Here is a 19,193-nt window from a genome sequence, read left to right on the forward strand (position 1 = left end):
TGTGTGTGTGTGTGTGTGTGTGCGCGTGTGTGCGTGTGTGCACATGCACACACATGTCAAACTAAACCGTGTGTGTGTGTGTTGTTATTTTGCATCTTTCACTGGACAGATTAGGTGGATATAATAGCATGAAAGTAATTTAGAGAGTTGAGCTAATTAGTTGAGGAATTGGTTCGGAGGTCACTGGCAAGAAAAAAAATCTGGTGATATTTCTGACTAAATAAAAGGAAAATAAAAGAACAGAAATAGAAGTTCTTCTGACCACACCTTGCAGTTGTTTCTGCAAGTGGAGAACCTAGAGAGCTCTGTTGCAACACTGTGGTTAGTAGCTTCAAAAAATGAGAAAAAAGATGGCAACTAGTTTTCCAGTTGTCTTTAAGAACATAATTTTTGTCATGTTCTGGCCAAAATGGGAGACTTGACAGGTATGCATCCATTCATAGCTGATTGTATCAGTTACATAGTCATAATAAATAAATTAGAATATGCATTCTGATGATGCCCATTTGTCAGAATAAAAGTATATTTTGAAAATAACAACCTTTAGGTTGGTAAGCATACTTTTCATAAATTCTAAATTTCAGTATTGTATTATTAGCCTGATGTAATATTTTGATATTTTCATTAACTGTGTGGACAAAATCATCATAATTAGCTGGAAAACAACACCAGTATGTGTGTAATTAATCCATATAATGTGTTTCACTTAGCTATAATGTTCCAGAAATAAATGGGGTTTTCGGTGATATTCTAATTTATTGAATGGGTCTAATAAATGGATATTTATACATACTGGTTTCTCTCTAAAAATCTTTATGGAGAAAAAAGGATTTCTGTCTGGAAAATGAATAAAACTATATTGTATATCCTAAATCATCTTTAGAAATGTTCATGTTTTATTTTTATCTCACATTCATAAAATAAGACATTTTATGAATGTGACATTTTATGAATGTTTTGTTCCTACTGCATGGAACAAAACATGAAAATAAGCCAATTGGCCCTTTGTTATAAAAAATAGAATATGAGACGCGCAGCTGTAACTGAAGATATCTGGAAGTCAAATGTGACAGTTGTTCCTCTACGGGAAAATGCCTGAAACACTTACAATAATGGACAAAATAAAATGGACATGTCAGTCATCAGCTTGACTTCTGCTCCCCTCTGCACACCCACGTGCATTTACTTCCTGCAGCATGAAATTCAGAAAGCACACACACACACACACACACACACACACACACACACACACACACACACACACACACACACACAGCTGCAGGACACATATGCTTCCAAGGGCTTCAGATGGGTTTCCCTGTGTTCCACACATGCACAATTATCATGCACAGCACATGCAAGTGTTCAAACATAGAAATAAGTGTCACACACTTGCTGTGTGCACATGAAAAATGAAATTTTTAGCCTAAGCACTTTAGCTGAGGGTAAAAGGGGCTCTGAAAGCTGCTTCCTTTCTATGCAAATTGACACCCACCAGTCCCCGCACACACTCCCTGCTCAGCATGCACACACGTATGCGTGATCCGGTGTGCTTGCACGTCAGTGTCAAAATGTATGTGTAAGAGTAGTGCTGACACTCAGCGAAGGTGCCATCCCGCCGCTCTGGTTTTTCCTGTGTGCTGTATCCAGGCAGGGGGAAGCAGAAAAAGATGGAGTTCCTTTCCACCTAGTTTCATTCTAAGCAGTAGATGTGTCATCTCATAACGGCCCTGATGTGAGCGCACGCCTGCAGGAGCCTGTTGATTATGTTTCTGCTTTTGTAATCTGGTGAGGTCACTGAGCATTTCACACTGAGGAGCTTTGAGAAAAACAAAATGTAACTGGAACACAAAGTGGAAATAAATGTTGCCAGTATCACACGCCTGAGATGCCATATTGTTTCAACTGTAGTATGTGAGCCATAATGCCAGATAGTAAAAAGAACAGTACAGTATTTCTCAGAATCAATTATCTGTTGCTCTCTGCTGGTCAACATGTGACACTACATCTATGCCATTTGACGCTATGCTTCTTCCTGCAAGCATTGTGAGCATGAGCAGACTTGCAGTAAATTGTTGCTGCAATGTTTGAAACGCAAGGTGAAGAGATATACATTCATATAATTAAGTTCACATTTTGTTGTTTCTACTTGGTTGGATCCTCTTTTGTGCATGAAAGTCCAGTTTCTGAAGAACTTAGACTTTGGATATTGAGATGGTTGTTGGTGCCAGCTGATTTGTCAATCATCTTTCATTTAGAAGAAAGTTACCATACATTCTTAAATTGATGTTCGTGCATGGATAAATTTAATTATTCTTAAAACATAAAAAACAAAATATTTTCTAAAAAGGAAAATTCTACAAAAAACTGAGAATAAACACTATTAGTAACAGAAGAGTACAAAGGTACAGTGCTTATAAAATGATTCACCCCTTTGGTTGTTTCACCCATTTTACTGCCTTTGCAAATGAGTGAGACACAAAATCTGGTTTTATGTCAAAGCTACTTTAATGTCAAAGTGAAAACTAATGTCTATAAAATAATGAAAATGAAACAAAAACATCTAACATAAAATAAGTGATTGCATAAACTGCATTTTTGTTGTTGTTTGTTTCTGGTTAGTTTAATGTAACCTTTCTGGCAGAGGGTTATACTAACCTCTGCTTTTAAATAGTGTCCGGGATAATAGAAATGTGTAAATGTTAAGTGCAAGCAATTAATCATAAAATGGTTTTCTAAGCATGCGAAGCTAAGACTTGAAGTCAGATTTCTGCTTTGAGGTTCTCAAATTTTCCTCCCTTTATTTCTCTTTTGGATAATACATTTTGGAGGTTATTAGTTCTACTCAGTTCATTTGTTTGTATTTGTCTTTCAAATATTAATATCAACATTTCTGGTTATGGGAGAGCCAACAAACCTCCATGCTGTAAAAATTAAATCAGAAATATGGATTTGTCTCCTGTGAGACGGCACAGAAAATAAAACCAATTAGATGAAGACTAATTGCATGTAAAATGCAACACACCCTTCCCCAATTAAGACAAATAAACCAATCAGAGGCAGTAGGCTGATCTTATTAGCTATTAAGAGCCATTTAGTGCTGCAAATAATCAGCACCACATTTGATTATCCACTGAGAGAATTACACACTGCTGGGTGTGTGGAGCTGGCTGGGTTACACAGATTATTTCTGTCATTACTGAGCTGAATGGCCTGAGTGGCCAGTCACATCATTTTGATGTTGCTGGATCAGGAAGAACAGAGTGCTGCAATTTGGACACACACTGTGTCTCATTTGGGTTTTGTAGATGTGTATGAGCAAACTCAACATGTTAGTTTAGGGAATCCATCTACATATGCAAGGTCAATTTCTTTATGAATTCTGTGTATTATGGTTTTACGCTTTATTTTTGTAAAATTCTGTGCTGCTATTTGTTCTTATTTACAATAAGCAGACAGGAAATGATTAGAGAAATGCAACAAAGATCCCAAAGATAGGAATCAAACCCAAGACAGCCTCATATTTCAGACTGCAGCATAAATGATCTCTGGTGAGAGATGTCAGCCTAAGAAAAGAGGGTTTCATACAATAAACCATATCCATAGACTGCGGTGTTTCTTGTAGGAATGCTGCTGTGGGGAAGCCCCTCTAGACTAGCACAGGGGTCTTCAACTCCAGTCCTCTGGTGTCCTGCAACTTTTAGGGTTTTTTCACTCCTAATTGTCCAGACTCAGTTCAACTGGGGACCAAAGTTGCAACAATTTGGTCCATTTCCAGCTGCTGAGGTTCTCTTTCACACTGCACCATTTCAAACCTATCAAACCCTTTGAGGAACCTGTTCCCCTCCCCACCTGCAGTGGCACTGCAGCAAGAAGTTCTTACTCTCTAGGTTCTTAACCTCTCATTATTAAAGATCTGTCCACAACTTTGGCTCATCCTTAGGTACAATTTTCAAATGTGTGAAGGTTCTGCTATTATCTGAAGAATAGCCAAAACGTTAAACCCAAGTCGTACAGTTCTGCCAAATACTTAAATCAAATATGTAAACTTTTGAATTAGATTTGTTTATGTGGCATTTCCCAAATACAAACAATTTTAATAATCCTTTCTGACCTAAAAAAGAAACGGTTTAGTGTTTTAATAATTTGATGTCAGTCAGTGAGACAAAAAAAAAGTTATATTTTTGTTCGACTGTATGGAAATATGGAAATTTAACCATACATGCAGGGTTACTTCCACAGAGGGAACAGGATGATATGGAGGCAGAATATGATCTTTGGCGCCCTCTGAAGGCAATAGCTAAAAGGAAAAGAATAATTTTCATGTAAAGCAAAGTTGTTTCATCATCATCATTATAAATAAGATTTAAAAAGCTTAAAAATAAAGTGACAGAGCTAAGCACACAATAATGAATAAAACACAATAAAACATCACAGTTAAACAGATAAAATCAATACCAATACAGATGAAGCAAAATCAAGTCTCAGTTGGTTGAATGAGTCAAAATAAGTTTTCAGTCAAGTTTTAAACATGGACAGTGAGGGGTCTGTCGGATGTACAAAGGCAAAGCGTTCCATAGCTCAGAGTTACAAACAGAGAAGCTTCCACTTACAACTGGGAATGACCAGGAGCAACTGGTCAGCAGACCTGAGTGTCCCAGAAGGAGTTCTGTTAAATAAGGCAAGGCAAGTCTGTTTAAAACCTTCAAAACAAACAAAATAACTTTAAAATGAACTCTAAAATACACAGACAGCCAGTGGAAAGAAACCAGGACAGAGGTAATGTTCTCTCTCAAAGTTCCTGTTAGCAGACAGGAGCAGCATTTTGCACTAGTCTGGCTGACTCCGACATGTTCTGACATAAACCCTTATTTCTGTTTATTATGATGATTTTTCTGTTTTAATAAATTTAAGCAGAAATACCTGGTGTAATATTTAAGACTTTTATTACACCAGACAAAAAAAAAGCATTTTAAGACAGAAAAATTGGCAAATGAAAATAATCTATAATATGATAAGAACCTTATTTTCAAAAGTAGTTTGTTTTTTTTAATCTAACCTACTACTCTCATCAGAATTCATATTGTAATTTACTGAATATGACCATGGTGTTGGCCCCACATCAGCCGCTTCTCTGAGACGTTAAGGACTACCATGTTAATGTAATACACAAAAACAAACCTTCTCATTTAAAACTGAGAAGTTTTAAATGAGTTTGTTTGTTTGTTTGCTTTTTTGTTTGCCTGTTTTTGCCCCTACAGAGGTGTCTGAAGCAACTTCTGATGTTGTTTTCTCCACGACAGCAGGAGAAAACAGATCCAATACTGATTATGACTGGATGACACCTTCTTTATCATGAATCATTTTCTTTCTCTTTTTGACCTTGTTGTGATTGATTGGGTGCAGAAAAACATCCCAGGCATGACTTTGTAATCATCAGAGGTTTATTGCAGTTCGCATCAGCTGCACTGATTGCATTGAAATAAATTATTTTAATACAAATAAATAGCATCTGATTTGACTCCATAAAGCCAGTGTTTACTTTGTTTTTTTTTTACTTCCTCTTGCACAAAGAACAATTCATCCTACAGTAATTGATTTGACACTTTTCTTGCCTCATATTAAACATGTGGAATTATTAGACTAGATTTCTCAGAAATTGGGTTACTTGGCAGAGGTTTCACAGGATTTCACAGACCAAAATAAAATCTCTTCAACTGTCAGATGAGTGGGAGAGCTGTGCTTAGCAAAACTGAATCAGCTCTTTCATGCTGCATCCTTTCTCACAGCAAATGTCAGATATTTTTCCAGCGGATCGTCTGATTCGAAAGGTCAGGGGGTGCCAATGAGGAGCCAAAGAGGAGGAGGGGATTTGGAGTGTCTCTGAAGCCTGGTCCTCCTCAGTGGAGGCATCCTGGTCCCCTATGCAGAAGTAAGAGATCAAATATTTAAAGAGAAAGCCAGAAGAAATTGTGATCCCACCATGAGATCAAACTCTTAGACAGAGAGAACTTACAGCCAGCGGCGAGCTGCTGTTGGCTCAGTTCTGAGTCCAGGATGCTTCTCCTCAGCCGAGAGTTCCCACAGGACGAGACGGCCAGACGGATCAGTTCTCGCCCACACATCTTAATCCTGTCCTGTGCTTGACCCAGCTGCGCTGCAGCCAGCAGCACCACCAGCAGACCCAGCAGCCACCTAGCAGCAGCCATGGTGTGACGTGCAGATGGTTGGTCACCAGAGGGAAAAGACTTGTTGAAGTTAAGATGAGTGAGGCTGTCAGGTTTGTGACCTAGTCAAGGAACCTGTAGGGGTTTATATAGTTAGTGTGTGTCACTCATGGCTGCGCTTTAAAAAAAAAAAAAAGCTGAGTCTGGCAGGTTTTCTCCAAAAGATGTGTTCGGCCTTGCTGAGGGAAATGGATGTTCTGAGCCACAAATAAGTCGACAACTCAAGGCTGAAACTGACATAAAGATAAAAACCTGATTTCATAATGCTCCACCACAAATGCTACAAAAGCTAAGTGTAAATATCATAAAAGTGATTTATATTGGCTTAATGAGAGATGTGTTTACCCAGTATCCTAAGACATCCCAAAGGATGGCAGCTAATTGGAGGAGAGAGGAACTAGGAAAGATGATGTCAAGGATACTGACGCAGCTAGGTCACCTCAGGCCATGCTCCACTTGGAAAATCGTAATAGTGATGACTGCTTCATGTGACAGCACAAGGGGAAAAGCAAATGGTGGTACATTAATGTGTGAAATGTACTTGCAGTTATGCGTACATTTTGAAGCTGAAGTAAAGATAATGTCCAACAACAAACCCTGGTGTGTTTCTGGTGATGCTTCTGCTTGAGCCTCCTGTTCCAAAACAAAATACACATTCCAGGATGAGGAGCATTCTGCAAAACACATCAACTCTTTACAAAGTCCATCCATTATCTAATACACTTATCCTTGCAGAGTCACCAGGGGGAGCTGGTGTCTGCCAGTCCACTGCATAATAATATAAATAATAATAAATAACATATTTGAGAAGAGTTTCGGTTTCACAGAACTGAAAGTATAAGAATAACAAATCACCAACTGTGTTCAACTGCTTCTAACTGCTTGAAGAATCTTAACAGTTAATAACCAAAACTTCAACACAAATGTTGAACTTTATTCAACTGAAAATGTACGAAAAAGTGAAGTGAATTAGTGCTTTATAGTTTATCCGTGAATGTTAATTTGAGGAATCTAAACATTTTCAAAGTTAGCAAGCGCACTAAATCTCTAAACGAAAAACCTGCGCAGCTATTAGCGCATTAGCTGAAGGGTGCCCACTTACCCCATTACCAAAACGCGTTGAATGTGATCTGCTGTAAATGTCAAGTTGGTTCTTAAAAAGTCAACGCTTAGAATTTTATAATCAAGATTAGCCTTGATTACTCTCAATTTACATTATATGAAAGTTTATAGGAAAATAAATAATAAACAAAAAGACAAAAAGAAAGAAAGAAACAAAAAATAAAGACAGAAAAAAATATTTTTAATAATCAACCAACAGAAGAATATGCAGTGTTTTTCATCTGATATTTAATCTTCTTCAATTCAAGTCCTTGTAATGACAACTGAACTTTTCTGTCTGCTGAAACAAATCAAACTGCATGTAATTAGAATGGTTGCATAGTGCCCCTCAAAACTTGTTTCATGTTCATTAATAAGAAGCTTCTTTTTAATCTCAGTTACATTTTGAAGTAATAAACTGTTCTTAATCACTATGTACAGAGCAGGCTGAACAGCTTCATGCAGATAATTAGCTTTTTCTTGTAGCATATGGTGGTATGATTCTAAAACAGCTGCACAAGATGATTCAGTCAGTCTGAAGACTGCAGAGCTGCAAGATGAGTTCATGCTGCCACAAGCATGACTCTGAACCAGCACGGTTACTAACAGGACTGTCAGATGACTCAGCTGTTGTTAATTCGCATAACACACTTCCAAGGTCACAGGCTTAGGTCTGTGAGATTTCCACTGACTCCATCTATTCCCATCCCTTTGAATCTGTCTGGGTCATGAAAACCAGCCAAAGTTTGTCAGGACTTCTGAGTTTTAATCAGTAGTGGCAGCATTAAAAAACTCCTGGTATTTCTCCTCGCAGCTGATCTTGTGATGCTACTACACATTTTTTTTCTTCAAGACGAGCAGGACAAGATTTTGCTCATGAAGAAATGTTATACAACAGAAACATATTCAATCCTGCATCTGTTAAACAGAAATTTTGTTTTCTCTCCTGTGAACTACAGTCATGGATGATGAAGTAAATGAAGTAAAAGAAATTAGTATGTTCAGAACCAACTTTGGTTACTTTTGTTTATTATCCAGAGTCTGGCACCCTCTCTGCTGTTCTCTTCTCTTTTGCTCAACCCTCAAGTTTTCTGTAGCACTTAGATTCTGTTTCAATTCAATTCAATTTATCTTTATAGCACCAGTCCACAACATTTGTCATCTGGAGACATATTATATAAAAAAAATAAAATAAAACTTTGAGAGATTTGGACACTGAGATGGTTAAGGAAGAAGAGTAATTTTTTGTCCGGTGAATCATTTCAGGCTGTTTTTTCCACATGTTTTTGGACAATATTCAGCTGAATGACCCAGTTATAACCAATATCTAGTTAACTTTAAGATTTCATCACATTTTTATTTAGAATCTGCATTCATACAGTTTAATATGTACACAGGGTCCTCGGAAGAGAATAAGGCCCACAGTATCACAGATAATCTATCAACCAGAACAGTGGTAGATCCTTCTAACCTCTCTCCAAAACAACTCATCTGATTGTAAATGTTGTCTAATGGTTGCTAGGGAGACGATTAGCAGCCAGGACAGTCCTCCCCAACCGTCCTGCTCTCTATATGTGATACCAAGACAAACATGGCATCTAGCTGTGGTCAGTGGCTTCTGTGTCACATTATATATTTCCCCCAGGGAAACTCATAAATTGCTAATAAGAAGTTCCTAGAAAATCTGATCAACCCTAAAACATTTAAGTAATAATTTATTTTAAAAAAAATAATTTATTTTTTAAGGAGATTCTAAGGTATTTTGAATTTTTTTAAGTAGTTCTTAAAATTGGACACGCCCCACTCCCTTTTCTCTTACAGCATACATAAACTTCTGAAATTAAACAGGATTGATTCCATTGTTATGCATTTTTCATGTCTAATGAATATCAGGAAAATTGTGTAAACTCATAAAAAGCCGTCTGGAGATGGACACCAGTTCATTCATCTGCTTCTCTAGTAAAGCATCCAGAAAGCTGGAAGCACTAAACAAAGACTGCTGTGTAATTACAGTAATAAATACCAGTGGCCATATGTTAGCATTTTAGGAGTCTACTATGTCAGAAGGAAAGCATTAGCCTCTAAAGTGCCCTGTAAGTGCTTAAACACGACCTGACTGTATGCACCTAATCAGATTATTCTGTTACAGAAATAGAACAGAACATGATTGACTTTTAGTCAGCCAGGCGATGCAGGAGCTAATCCTGCTAATCCTTGACAGCAAAATTAAACCTTTGGCCTCTTCTCTCCACTGACATGCCCCTTCACTCCATCTTTCCCTTCAACTTAAGTAACCCAAGCTACGTGCTGAGAAGGTCATCTGACAGGAGCTCCATTTTTACCAATAATGTGAGGCATGGTGGTGTGGGATAGTGACAGGCTGCCAACTGATCAGTTTGTGTGACTTTCTTTCTTATATCGGAAAGGTTTAAAACAGAAATTCGAAGATGTTATCATGATGGCTGATACAGTACCCTGGAGAAGTATTGGTCACCTCATAGATTTCCTCTGTTTTTGTTTTTTGCCACAGTTAAATGTTTCAGGTCACCAAACTAAATTTAACATCAGACAAAGATCAGTTTTCAACTGTTGATTTAATTTAGAAAGAGAAATAAGCTTTCTTAAACCTGATAAGAAAGCTGGTGGTGCCAACACTGGCAGCAACAACCTCCACGAGGAGCACGAATGGCCTGTTTAAAGTTCTGCTACGGGGTCTCAGTTGGACTTAGATCTAGACTTTAACCTGAATGTTGTTTGTTTACATTCAAAGATGAACCTGCAGTTGTACTTTGGATCCTTGTCCTGCTGGAATTTCCTCTGAAAAGCAGAATTTATGGTTCCTTAAATACAGTAGGTCATCCAGGTCCTGAAGCAGTGACAAAGCCTCAGACCATCACACTAACACCTCTGTGCTTAGCTGTAGACATGATGCTCTTTTTCAGGAATGCAGTCTTAGTTTTACACGTGATTCCATGCATGCCTTCCAGAAAGTTCCACTTTTGTATCGTCAGTCCACACAATATCTTCCAAAAGTCTTGGGTTGTATTTTCTTCTGGTGAGCGAGAGATCGGTCTGTGAGTTGCTTTTGTCAGCAGTGGATTGGCCTTGGCACTCCACTGTGGATGCTCTTGCTGCCCAGGTTTCCTCTTACTGTGGAATTGTGAACGCTGACCTAGTCGTTCTGGGTTCTACTGTAATGTCCTTGATGAGTTATTGGAGTCGTTGAGTTCTTTTGGTAGGCCTGTTATTCCTGAAAAGGTTCACTGTTGTTTCAGCTTTCCTCCATTTGAAAAAATGTTTCTTACTGGTGTCCTGGTGTCCCAAATCCTAAAAAAATGCTTTGTAACTCTTTCCAGACTGATATATGTCAATAGGTTTGTTTCTGCACTGTTTCTTTAGATCATGGTACATTCTGTTGCCTTTCAAGATGTCCTAGCCTATTTCATGTTTTTTTTCCCCCCAAGAAGAAAAAAAATAATTAAAAACAGTATTTTTTGCATTCACTGAGGTTAATTTACATACAAAAATTTGTTTGGCGATCTGAAACATTAAAGTGCAGAAGAAATTAATAAGGAAGCAAATTCTTTATACCGTATTTGCCAAAGATTTTGAAAAGGTTAAAAAAACACTTTCTCTTGCAGAGACAGGTTAAGTATACTAAACGATAGAAAAGCACATTTCATGAAAAATACTTTCAATAAAAAGTTCAACAGTATGATTTAATGCTGCTTTATTCATTGTGTAATATTGGAACTTGAAATCCTTGACATCTATTTGAGTTTAGTCAGCATTAGTTGCAGACAGGGCTATCCTTGGAAGCAGATAACAGGCTGTCTAGAGGAGGAACCCAGTCCACCTGACAGAGGAATGATCTGTCACCCAAAGCGTTTAGTGGGACCAATGACCAATTGCAAAGCCACAGCTTACAGCTTATCTCTGTGTGTTGCTGCTTCCGTGTCCTCCCCTTAGATTAATCAGATCAGCTCCATAGGCTCAGCAATCCAGGCAGATGGCGTCTTTATACTGTCCAGACCCATGAGTGATAAGGCCATTTTGGGTTAGAGATGATACAATTAGGCAGCAAAGTCTCAATCATCAAAGTCATAGTCAAAGTCAGTATGTCTTCCACTGGGTCGATAGTGAATGTCATCGTCAGAATCTTCAGGCGGCGGTTTGAAGCAGCGGTCGAACTTACGCCGCAGCCGTCTCCGGAGCTGGAATGTGCGCTCCGTGTTGGAAAATGAATATTCCTGCTCCTTCAGTTTGGCATAGTAGTCAGAGAACTTGTTGAACAGAATGGAGATGGGCATTCCATTAAGAATGATGCCAAAAGAGATGCAGGAAAACGCCACACAGCGGCCAAGGTAGGAGACTGGGACGACATCTCCATAACCAACAGTAGAGATGCTCACCTACAGGAAGGAGAAAGCAGCGTCAGCTTTCAGACACCCACATGCACTTTTTACCTTTTGTCCCCACCTAACTTTTACCTTCCATCATTCCATGAGATTTGATAGGTTTTTAGTTTATGTCCTTTGTTAGGGTAGCTAAGACTGAGTAGAACTAAATAAATCGATGTAGCACTACCTACCTGCAGCTTCATGCTACCAATGAAAGTATTAAACCTGTACTTCAGGCTTTAGACACATGAATAAATAAATAAATAAATAATAAATCCCCCAGTCTTTAAATTGGAGAAGAGAGGGGGAACAAGGAATTTCAAACCCAGAAAGCTGATAAAGATTTTAAAATGGCAGACAATGAACTTCCCTAAAACATTTTATGTTGGTGATTTTATTTCAGTCCATTAAAATAAATCCAGAAATGATGGCACTGTGAATAGATGACATATTTTAAAGTCTAAAATAATTTAAAACTTACTGCAAAATCATATTGTGGGTCTCTGCTCAATGGATATGAAAAAACTCCTTAATAAGACCAATACATGACCAGGTTTTGATTTTTGCACTTCTGCATCTGTCTGTTCATAAATCCATATTTTTTATATCTAAGATGCAAAATAATAGGCAATAGAAATAGGCTGGTTTAAACCATATGCATTAGATGTTAGAGTTTATGTATGCTTATTAAGAAAGGTTACTTATCTACCAGAGTTAGTTATGGAGTCTCCCAGGGTTTTAATACTCACACCAATCCTCTTTACTTCACATTAACTATACATTCTTCCATTTGATAGAATTATTGGACGCTCAGCTTTGTTTATCTAGTGATAGCTAAATCCAGTTATCAAGTCATCTATCCTTTTATAGTTATTGTTTGTTCAATAAATAATAGTGTGATGAGAACCACTTTCTTAAGTTGGAAAATACATGTCTTTGCACCTGAGCACCTTAGATACAAACTGCTTGCAAGTCACTTATTCTGAAGGGCATCAGTGTGATGTTTAGTGACAATGTAAAGAACCTCAGTGTCATCTATGACTTGTCCTACAAATCTAACGTAAAACAAAAAGCACCAAACTTTACAACAACCTCTTGTGGAGTTGTAGCCTCTTAATATCTGCTAACACAGTGCTGCAGCCTACTGCTGGGACATTTTCAGTTTGAGTTTTTTTAAATGGCTAAAATCAGTTAAAATGGTGACATCTCACGAGGTTGTTAGCTCCCTCCACAGTCAAATGATGTTATTTTACTATATATTAATCTTGACAAACTCATAGTCCTTTGTGTCCCCATCACAGCACTTAGCTCTCAGGCTATAGGCTTAATGATGGTTCAGAGCATCTAAAGGAAAGGAGGCAGATCTGTTATCAAGTTTCTCTCCTGTACATCCCTTCTACTTTTTAAAGAAGCCATATTGTGTATTTTCCAGCTATGTAGTGGCATTTTATAACACAGCCAAGTAACTAAGTTTGCAGTTTTAGCTCCCTCTGTTACAAAGGAAGATGTTTTTGTGTAAAGTCACTTTGTCCTTGCTCAAGATACAGTAAGTGATAAATGGGATTTTATCATCAACTCAATTTCTGTTACATCATAATTAAACAACAATGAACTGCTTTTCATATAATATGAATTTGTCTTTAGTGGATTTAATTGCACTGGAACAAATTCTTCTTACATAAATTGTTTTGGTAACAAGCAGATAGAAATTGTACCTGTTTGTGTGTAACATTCTTTTGAGAACTACTGCTATATAAATAAATCAAACTGAACTGAAAAGTTTTTTTCCCTTTTAATGATAAGGGAAAATCTGGAACAAACTTTCTGATTATTGAAAAATGGCTGAAACACTGAGTTTGTCTAGACTAAAAACCCACCTGTTTGGAGGTGCTTTTGTAACATAACAGATTAAGAATTGAATGATGGTGATGATTCAATTGTTGATTCTATGTTGCATGACTTTGTGTTTATGTGCACTTTGAAATACCCTGTTGCTGAAATGTGCTTTACAAATAAAATTTGATTGATTGATAACCAAGAGGTTGTTGTAAAAAGGTTAATGTTTGGGCTTGACTCACCGCGGCCCACCACCAGGCATCTGGTATACTGCTGAATGGCGTCCCAGGTTGATCCACCTCAACAGAATGCATGAGAGCAGAGAAGGTGAAGATGCCCATGGCAATGAAGAGAAACAGACAGCATACCTGCGATTTTATGAGAAACACGTTACCAGCTGCCTGCTCCTATTGCAGATCTGTTTCTAAGGTATTTTTCTACAATCTGATAGGTGACGTGTTGTGTTTTTCCCTTCTTTGCATTGAGTACCATTCCAGTTTTTCATTTTTGTTGAATTCCACACAAATAAAAACTTCCAATGATGACTATGTATGTTTGTGCTTCTTAACCTTGAGTCCATACCTGCTCAGAGCACTGGCGGATGGTGAAGCCGAAGGCCCTCATGCCAGTGGAGTGACGAGCAAGTTTCAAGATACGAAAGATTCGCATCAGCTTGACCACTTTGAGCACCTTGCTGACCTTACTGACTCGCGACATGGCTTTCAGATCTTCTTGAGCACTAGCATCTTCTGCATCTATAACAAATGTCTCAAAGATTATCTGGAGAAAGTAGGGCATGACAGCGACCACATCAACAAAATTGAGGGCACTCCTCAAAAAATGTTTGATGTTGGATGTGGTGACTAGACGTAAAAAGTATTCTAGAGTAAAGAAGAGGATGGAACCAATCTCCACCCATTCCATAAAGGTTTTGCCTGCAACTTTGTATTCCCTAAGTTCCTGTACGGTGTTCATTGTCATGGCAACAATGGAGATGAGAACAAAAAGACTGGAGAACACAGCAAAGGCTTTGGCTGGTAGGGAGGAGTATGGATTCTCCATCAAATCCCAGAGAATCTTTCGCAAACCTCCTAGAAACATGATCTTGTAGCATTCATCATCCTGGTGAGGTTTAATCTCATCAATCAGCTCCTGGTTAACCTTCAGTTGGTCTCTAATGTCATCCACCTTCTCCTCAAATAATATCCGACAGCACCTGAGAATGACATTTTCACAAGAGTACATTCCTTAGCTCTCCTTAAAATACACACACAACAACTAACAATAAAGGTTTTGAATACAAAGCGCATAAAGAATACCTTGGAGTGTCTTTCAGTTTCAGCCCCCAGAATGACATCTCTTCCTCAAAGTTGACAGGACAGAGGCTGTCCATCACCCAGAGGACATTGCTGCAGTAGAAGTGAAATATGTAATGGAAAAACATAGGATCTCTATCAAAGAAGAACTCATTGCTCACAACGTTATAATCATCACAGAGAGTGAGCCGCTTCACCGGATCATCACACAGAGCAAGGGTTCCGATCCTGGTCCTTGGATATCGGAGAGCCAAGTGCTTTGGGATGTGGAATATTTTTCCACCTATATTAAGGTTGACAATGTTTGATCTTCTTGGGTTGGGCAAATCTTCCGCTTTTATTTTTTTCCCATCTGGACTGTCGAGGTTGTCCATCGAAGTCCATGGTTTTACCGAGCTGTCCTGTGAAAAAGGAAACACATATTCTTCTTCTTCTGCGCTCTGTGAAAAGCTCAGATCCCGCTTCACACTGGCAAAAAGACTGGAGCGACGCTTTTTCAACGCCTTCAGCTTGGGTTTTATGGCTGCCATTGTGCCCGCTCCTTAGCAGTACAACCAGCCTAAGGTTTTGTGCCAAGTTAGGATCAAGTTGATGAAAAACCGCAAGAAAATTCCATAAGAATCACATAAGCAAAATATTATACGTCAAAATCATCTTGCCTGTGGGTGAAATACAGCTGAAGAAAATGATACCAATCTTTTGAGTCAGAGAGCATGAAGATCAGCAGCATATGTTAAGGATTCAGTGCCTTTCTGATTCTGTAATCCTATTGATGTTCTCTCTGTCCCAGAGCAAGTTAAAAATACTGTTCACTGGGATTAGTACTGTGATTTAGGGCTTTGAGTTCTCAGAGCGCAAGAAGGCGGAAAGAGTGATGTGATGACAGTATTGCTGACAAGGCTACGTACTGTACATGCTAATGCCACAGATATGAACTGTAGTCATTGTACAATTTAATCCCTTTGTTAAACTGATATCATATTGAATGTATGCTTTAAAGTGAATATGAAGAAAATAACTTTGAATGACTCACTTCTATTCATATATACATAAATAAAAGAGTGTTACACTGCTCTTAAGTTCTTTCCATTTTCAATTGGATACATGTGAAGTCTTTGACATGCCCATTGTAGCTATTTTACTTAGTTTTTCTAAAATCAATTAGCAGTTTCAATGGCTTTGTGTTTGGGACTCATGTTGGAAATTCATTCTCATTTCCAACATGAGAATGTACCAACATACTGAAATGTCTCTCCCCAGGAGCAACAGTCAAAAGCAACGTGCAACTACACGTAAAGCAATCCAGACTTTTCAAAAGTGCTATGTAGTTGTATTTTATTCAAGCTGCAGTACATATTTTAATAAAAAATATTTTTTCTCCATATTTGTTAAAGATGTCACCATGTCGTAGCAGTTTGTTATAAGACAGATAATCTATGAAAACAATCAATCTCCTCCACCTCCTTCCTGAATTACTATTACTGGTTAAAGTAATGCATCGTTCTGACCAAAACAACCAATCAGAACTAGTAGGACGCTCTTAACGCTGTCAATCAACCTCATTCACTCACTCCTAAATGTGATAATGGGGAAGAAACAACTTATCATTACAAGAAACCGTTTATCTGCTGTAATTGGTAGCTATGCTAACTAAACTAAGAATTCACAGTTTGAATCTGCACAGCTCTGTACTATGTTAGCTGCAGCATGGTACAAATCGAAGAGGAGGAAGGATGAGCAGCACCACATGAGATGGTGATTGGCAGCACTAAAACTCTCCTGCCTCTGACTGGTTGTTTCTAGCACTGGGAGAAAGCAGAGGAAATAGATTTTTCACACATTACCTCTCATACCATACTGTCACAACATAATGACAGTTTTAAAAAAAATATGTGAAAAAAAATATTGAAATAAAAGTTACATACTGCAGCTTTAATTTCACTCAGGAGAGAACAGGTCAGGAGGGGCGTGGGTTTAGAGCTTCTGCTCACTCACTCATCTGTTAAGTGGTAAAGGGCACAGGGAACAAGTTAAATATATGAATATGTTGGTCATTTTTTTCCTTAATTCATTAAATGCTAGTGAAAAGGAGGCAAACAGTAGTCTGTAGCTAAGCTAATTATGCTAAATGGTTGATAATGTCTCACAGTCTACCCACTTCTCTTGGAGAAAAACTGGGTTATAAATTAACACTCTTGCCTTTTTATCTCTTTCCCTCTCTCTATTTTGTTTTTGAAAACCTGATTTTATAACTTTTCTTAGCAGCATAGTAACTGCCACAGTCGCCGCTGTATTCAGCTGCAGCTTCTACTGACTGTAGCTGCGTACGTCACTGTTAAGCGCTCCAAGCAGGAACAAACCATTTAACGCAGATAGGGAGTAGCTCAGGGCAAAAACGAATGTGTGTTCTTTGGTCTGGGAGGGACAACTTTAAATTTTTACTGCTGAAAACAATCTTTGAAAATACAATATGATTAATTTTGTATTTGACAGGACCCCAAATTTTTATTTTATGTCTATGAACAAAATATAAATAATTAAATTGTGGAGGGCCCCCTGCTGGTCAGGGCCCCTAGAATCGTCATCACTTTTCACCCCTTTATCGTGCCTCTGATGTGGAGTCTCGCAAGGCTCCATACTTGGACCCCTTTTTTTCACTGTATTTACTTCCTTTAGGATCTATTCTTCGGAAACCTGGTGTGAACTTTCACTTTGACACTGATGATAGCCAAATCTATGTTCCACTAAAACATTCTCTGAGCTAATTCCTTCAGTGCATTGCAGAAGTCAAAGCATGGATGTCTTTGAACTTTTTACATTTCAATGAGCAAAAAAACCGAGGTTTACATCTAGCAGCAGTTCTAATGCCCATCGATATCTGTGTCCGTTAAATGGAGCATCTTACTCAGACTGCAACCAACCTTCGTGTTAGGCTGGACAATGATTTTAAACTCACTACCCAGACTAATTTAGTAATCAAGCCCAGCTTTTATCAACTGTGCCAAGTGGCCTAAGTTAAGCCTTTTCTGTCACATCACTTTGAGATTTTACTCCATGCTTTCATCACATCTCACTTAGATTACTAAGCGAGATGTCACTCACTACTGATATAAGAGAACAAGAGTACATCACTCCTGTATTAAAATCACTTAATTGGCTCCCAGTTTGTTTCCAGATTAATTTTAAACTTATTTTGTTTTTGAAAGTTTTCATGGTCTCGCCCCTGAGTACCTGTATGATTTGCTGCAGTTGCACGTTCCCTCACGCTCTCTTACATCAGCAGATCAGTTGTTGTTGATTGTTCCTAAGTCAAGCAGGAGGTTGAGAGATGATTGAGAGTTTTCAGTTGCTGACCCTAAACTTTGGACTGAGTTGCCTTTGAAATTCAGAGAGGCCAATTCGCTTCTTCATTTTAAATCTTTTCTTAAATCGTTTTTGTTTCCTTTGGCTCTTGACTCACCCTGAGGTGTTGTCTTTAATCTCTTAATGGTTGTTTTATTTTTATGTCTCTTATTTGTTTTAGCGTACAGCACTTTAGACAATGCTGTTGTTTTAAAGCCCTTTATAAATAAATTTGTATTGTATTGTGAAATTATTAATGACTTTTAGGTCTATCCAGCAAAAAAAATACAAAAAATACTTGTGAAAATGGTTTGATAAAGGTAACAATACCTGCACATTTTGTGAAAATTATACTGAAACAACCGACCACCTGTTATTTTCTTTGTGCAACTGTTAAAAACATTTGGAGATTACGGACAAGATTGGTCAATAACATAGTCACCCATTTTTCTTTGTAGAAATTACATAACTTTTGGTCTATTTTTTTCTGTTTAAAGAACAGAAACTCCATATTAATGTTATTAAGACGCCAAAATGTCCACCTAATTTTATACACATTGCAAATTAATTCTAAAAACCAAAGAACGAACCATACACGGATTGTATTCCTTAAAACGTTTGAATAAAAACTATTTTCTCTTTTGAACAATATTTCCGATAACTAATATGTTAATTTTAATGAATAAAACGAGGGAAAAAAACGTAAAAATATTAGCAGAGAAAACCCTTGTTTTGTTCAAGGCTTATTTTACTTTATTTACGGTAACACAAAGTTTTTCCGGTACCGGAAACGGAAGTTGAAAAGTCAAATACTAATTTTAAAATATACATGTTAAGGTTTAGAATTTGTCTGTTCGATAGACATTTGCATGCATTCAAAATTATTTTAATGTTATATATAACTCTCTTATTTAATCTAAAAACAATAATCAAGAAGGTTTACGTCTAACTTCGAAGTCCCAGTGTGGATA

General features: G+C 37.7%; 2 protein-coding genes and 1 long non-coding RNA gene across 4 annotated transcripts in view; 1 reads left to right on the top strand and 2 right to left on the bottom strand.

Annotated features, from left to right (window-relative positions):
* LOC107833159 (uncharacterized) overlaps positions 1-895 on the top strand; it is a 1,953-nt gene extending 1,058 nt beyond the window's left edge. The window contains exons 2-3 of the long non-coding RNA XR_001658873.1: positions 725-735; positions 884-895. This is a non-coding gene — a long non-coding RNA (uncharacterized LOC107833159). The remainder of the gene's footprint in view (positions 1-724; positions 736-883) is intronic.
* A 4,527-nt stretch (positions 896-5,422) lies between these two features.
* On the bottom strand, positions 5,423-6,284 carry insl3 (insulin-like 3 (Leydig cell)). The gene is made up of 2 exons (XM_007573792.2): positions 6,017-6,284; positions 5,423-5,922 (listed from the first exon to the last, which is right to left on the bottom strand). The coding sequence occupies exons 1-2, from the start codon at positions 6,207-6,209 to the stop codon at positions 5,744-5,746; spliced, it is 372 nt and encodes a 123-aa protein (XP_007573854.1). The 5' UTR covers positions 6,210-6,284; the 3' UTR covers positions 5,423-5,743.
* A 4,756-nt stretch (positions 6,285-11,040) lies between these two features.
* Positions 11,041-15,721, bottom strand: LOC103153048 (potassium voltage-gated channel subfamily V member 2). Of its 2 annotated transcripts, XM_016661638.1 has the most exons (5): positions 15,524-15,717; positions 14,884-14,973; positions 14,147-14,780; positions 13,807-13,932; positions 11,041-11,740 (listed from the first exon to the last, which is right to left on the bottom strand). In XM_016661638.1, exons 1-5 carry the CDS (start codon positions 15,532-15,534, stop codon positions 11,417-11,419), a joined length of 1,185 nt encoding a protein of 394 aa, XP_016517124.1. In that variant the 5' UTR covers positions 15,535-15,717; the 3' UTR covers positions 11,041-11,416. The 2 variants fall into 2 exon arrangements, with proteins under 2 accessions (XP_016517124.1, XP_007573891.1); XM_007573829.2 differs by having other exon boundaries at positions 14,884-15,721.
* Between the last annotated feature and the right edge of the window lie 3,472 nt (positions 15,722-19,193).

This window comes from Poecilia formosa, unplaced genomic scaffold (assembly GCF_000485575.1).
Source record: "Poecilia formosa unplaced genomic scaffold, Poecilia_formosa-5.1.2 Scaffold338, whole genome shotgun sequence".
Taxonomy (NCBI): domain Eukaryota; kingdom Metazoa; phylum Chordata; class Actinopteri; order Cyprinodontiformes; family Poeciliidae; genus Poecilia; species Poecilia formosa.

Bases quoted from the DNA above. Each gene is read 5' to 3' on its own strand.
- insl3 (XM_007573792.2), bottom strand. From the start codon at position 6,209: ATGGCTGCTGCTAGGTGGCTGCTGGGTCTGCTGGTGGTGCTGCTGGCT. The intron at 5,923-6,016 runs GTAAGTTCTCTC...ACTTCTGCATAG, and splicing joins ACAGCAGCTCGCCGCTGGCT to GGGACCAGGATGCCTCCACT.
- LOC103153048 (XM_007573829.2), bottom strand. From the start codon at position 15,410: ATGGCAGCCATAAAACCCAAGCTGAAGGCGTTGAAAAAGCGTCGCTCC. The intron at 14,781-14,883 runs GTATTCTTTATG...TGTCATTCTCAG, and splicing joins AAACTGAAAGACACTCCAAG to GTGCTGTCGGATATTATTTG. The intron at 11,741-13,806 runs GTGAGTCAAGCC...TCCTTCCTGTAG, and splicing joins ATGCCTGGTGGTGGGCCGCG to GTGAGCATCTCTACTGTTGG.